Here is a 2,167-nt window from a genome sequence, read left to right as displayed (position 1 = left end):
TTCTACGCACCCTGTGGCTCGTCCAGCCTGGACCTTCCCGGGAGGTGTGTGCGCTCAGGAGGCACACGCAGGGGGAGGCGCGTTTGGGGGCCACACCCGGGGTGTTGGGGTGGGTCAGGGCTCCCTCCTGGCGATGCTCGAGCACCCTCTGGGATGCAGACGCCCTCCCCGCCAGGAGTCCCCAGTTTCCGTTTCCCTCGGTGACCCTCAGGGTCACCCGACTGCGGGGGGCGCGGGGAGGAAGGAGCGGCGGGCCCCAGAGGCAGAGCGGCCGCCGCGGGGCGCAGTTCCGCGTGCGGCCACCAGATGGCGAGCGTCCCCCTGCGGCGGGCCTTGCGGTCCGCACGCGCGGCCACCAGATGGCGCCCGAGGCCGCAGCACCGCGGGCCGCGCGGGGAGGAGCCTGCAGGGAGCACGGGGCCATGTGCGCGGCCCGGAGCCGCGGAGGAAGTTCCCCGCCGGCCGCCGCCTGCCGCCCGGGCCATGCCCCAGCCCCTGCCCAGGATCTCCGTGCCCGCCGCGCTGGCCCTGGGCACGGCCGCGCTGGGCGCCGCCTTCGCCACCGGCTTCCTCCTAGGTGAGCAGGGCCCGGCCCGCGGCGCCGTCCGCAGAGGCCCCGCGCGGGGGCAGGCGGGGGCCGCGCCCGCCCCCCGACGGCTTAAGATCCCCCCTCCTGCCCCGCAGGGCGCCTGTGCCCCCGCTGGCCGGGCCGGCGGGAGAGGAGCCTGCTGCCCCCCGAGGACAGCCCCCTGTGGCAGTACCTGCGGAGCCGCTCCCTGCGCGAGCACCCGGCGCTGCGGAGCCTGCGGACGGTCAGCGGGCGGCCCCGCGGGTCACCTTGGGCGGGGCGGGGACCCCGCTGGGCTTCGGGGGCGCGGGCGGGCGCGGGGGGGGCGCGGGGGCGGCCCGGGCCACCTCCCGGCCCCGCCCCGCCGCGACCCTCTTCCCCTCTCCGCAGCTGACCCTGGAGCAGCCGCAGGGGGCTTCCATGCTGACCTGCGAGCAGGCCCAGCTGCTGGCCAACCTGGCGCGGCTCATCAAGGCCGAGAAGGCGCTGGACCTGGGTAGGCACGGGCCGGCCGCGCGGCGGACAGGCGGCCCCGCCGGCCCCCCGCCTGGACTCAGCCCGCCCGTGTCCCTGTCTGTCCCCAGGCACCTTCACCGGCTACTCAGCCCTGGCGCTGGCCCTGGCGCTGCCCCCGACCGGGCGCGTGGTCACCTGCGAAGTGGACGCGGGGCTCCCGGAGCTGGGCCGGCCCCTGTGGCGGCAGGTGGGTAGTCCCAGACCCCTGCAGTCCCGGGCCCGCCCCCCGCGGCGCGGCCAGTGCCCGCCCCGACGCCCGTCTGCCGCCTCCCTCCTCTCCCCTCCCCCAGGCCGAGGAGGAGCACAAGATCGACCTGCGCGTGCAGCCCGCCCTGCAGACCCTGGGTGAGCGCCGGGCCGGGCCGCCGCTGGGCACGCGCGAGTGACCAGCGCCGGGCCCGGGCTCAGCCGCGTGTCCCCACCTCCCCTTTCAGATGAGCTCCTGGCCGCGGGCGAGGCCGGCACCTTTGACGTGGCCGTGGTGGACGCGGACAAGGAGAACTGCGCTGCCTACTACGAGCGGTGCCTGCAGCTGCTGCGCCCTGGCGGCGTGCTCGCCGTGCCCAGCGTGAGTTGGGGCCTCTCCCCGCGCCCCTGATGCCAGGCCGCCCGCAGGTGCTGTGACTGGGACGGGTGCTGACCGCGCCCGATTCCCACCCGGCCGCCCGCAGGTGCAGGAGCCAGGGCAGGTGCTGACCGCGCCCGATGCCCGCCAGGCCGCCCACAGGTGCTGTGGCCAGGGCGGGTGCTGACCAAGCCCCTGATGCCCTCCCAGCTGCCCGCAGGTGCTGTGGCCAGGGCAGGTGCTGACCGCGATCCCTCCCTCCCTCCCCTCCCCGCAGGTGCTGTGGCACGGTGAGGTGCTGCACCCACAGGCCCAGGACGCCGCCGTCGAGGTGGTGCGCAGTCTGAATGAGCGCATCCTGCGGGACGCCAGGGTCCACATCAGCCTGCTGCCCCTGGGCGACGGCCTCACTCTGGCCTTCAAGATCTAGCCGCCTCGGGGAGGGGGACCTGCGAGGCCAGGGTGAACCCTGAGTTTACAGTCCATAATAAAGTGGGGGCTGGGACCCCGTCTTCTGG

General features: G+C 76.1%; 1 protein-coding gene across 1 annotated transcript; it reads left to right on the top strand.

Moving 5' to 3' along the window:
- The first annotated feature begins 365 nt into the window (after window positions 1-365).
- Window positions 366-2,167, top strand: COMTD1 (catechol-O-methyltransferase domain containing 1). Its single transcript, XM_056113306.1, has 7 exons — window positions 366-577; window positions 685-812; window positions 959-1,064; window positions 1,153-1,271; window positions 1,375-1,429; window positions 1,519-1,652; window positions 1,927-2,167. The coding sequence occupies exons 1-7, from the start codon at window positions 484-486 to the stop codon at window positions 2,077-2,079; spliced, it is 789 nt and encodes a 262-aa protein (XP_055969281.1). The 5' UTR covers window positions 366-483; the 3' UTR covers window positions 2,080-2,167.

The sequence above is a fragment of the Sorex fumeus genome, unplaced genomic scaffold, assembly GCF_029834395.1.
Source record: "Sorex fumeus unplaced genomic scaffold, SorFum_2.1 ptg000020l, whole genome shotgun sequence".
Classification (NCBI taxonomy): domain Eukaryota; kingdom Metazoa; phylum Chordata; class Mammalia; order Eulipotyphla; family Soricidae; genus Sorex; species Sorex fumeus.
The sequence above is the reverse complement of the archived record's forward strand: the minus strand, read 5'-3'. Positions and strand labels throughout refer to the sequence as shown.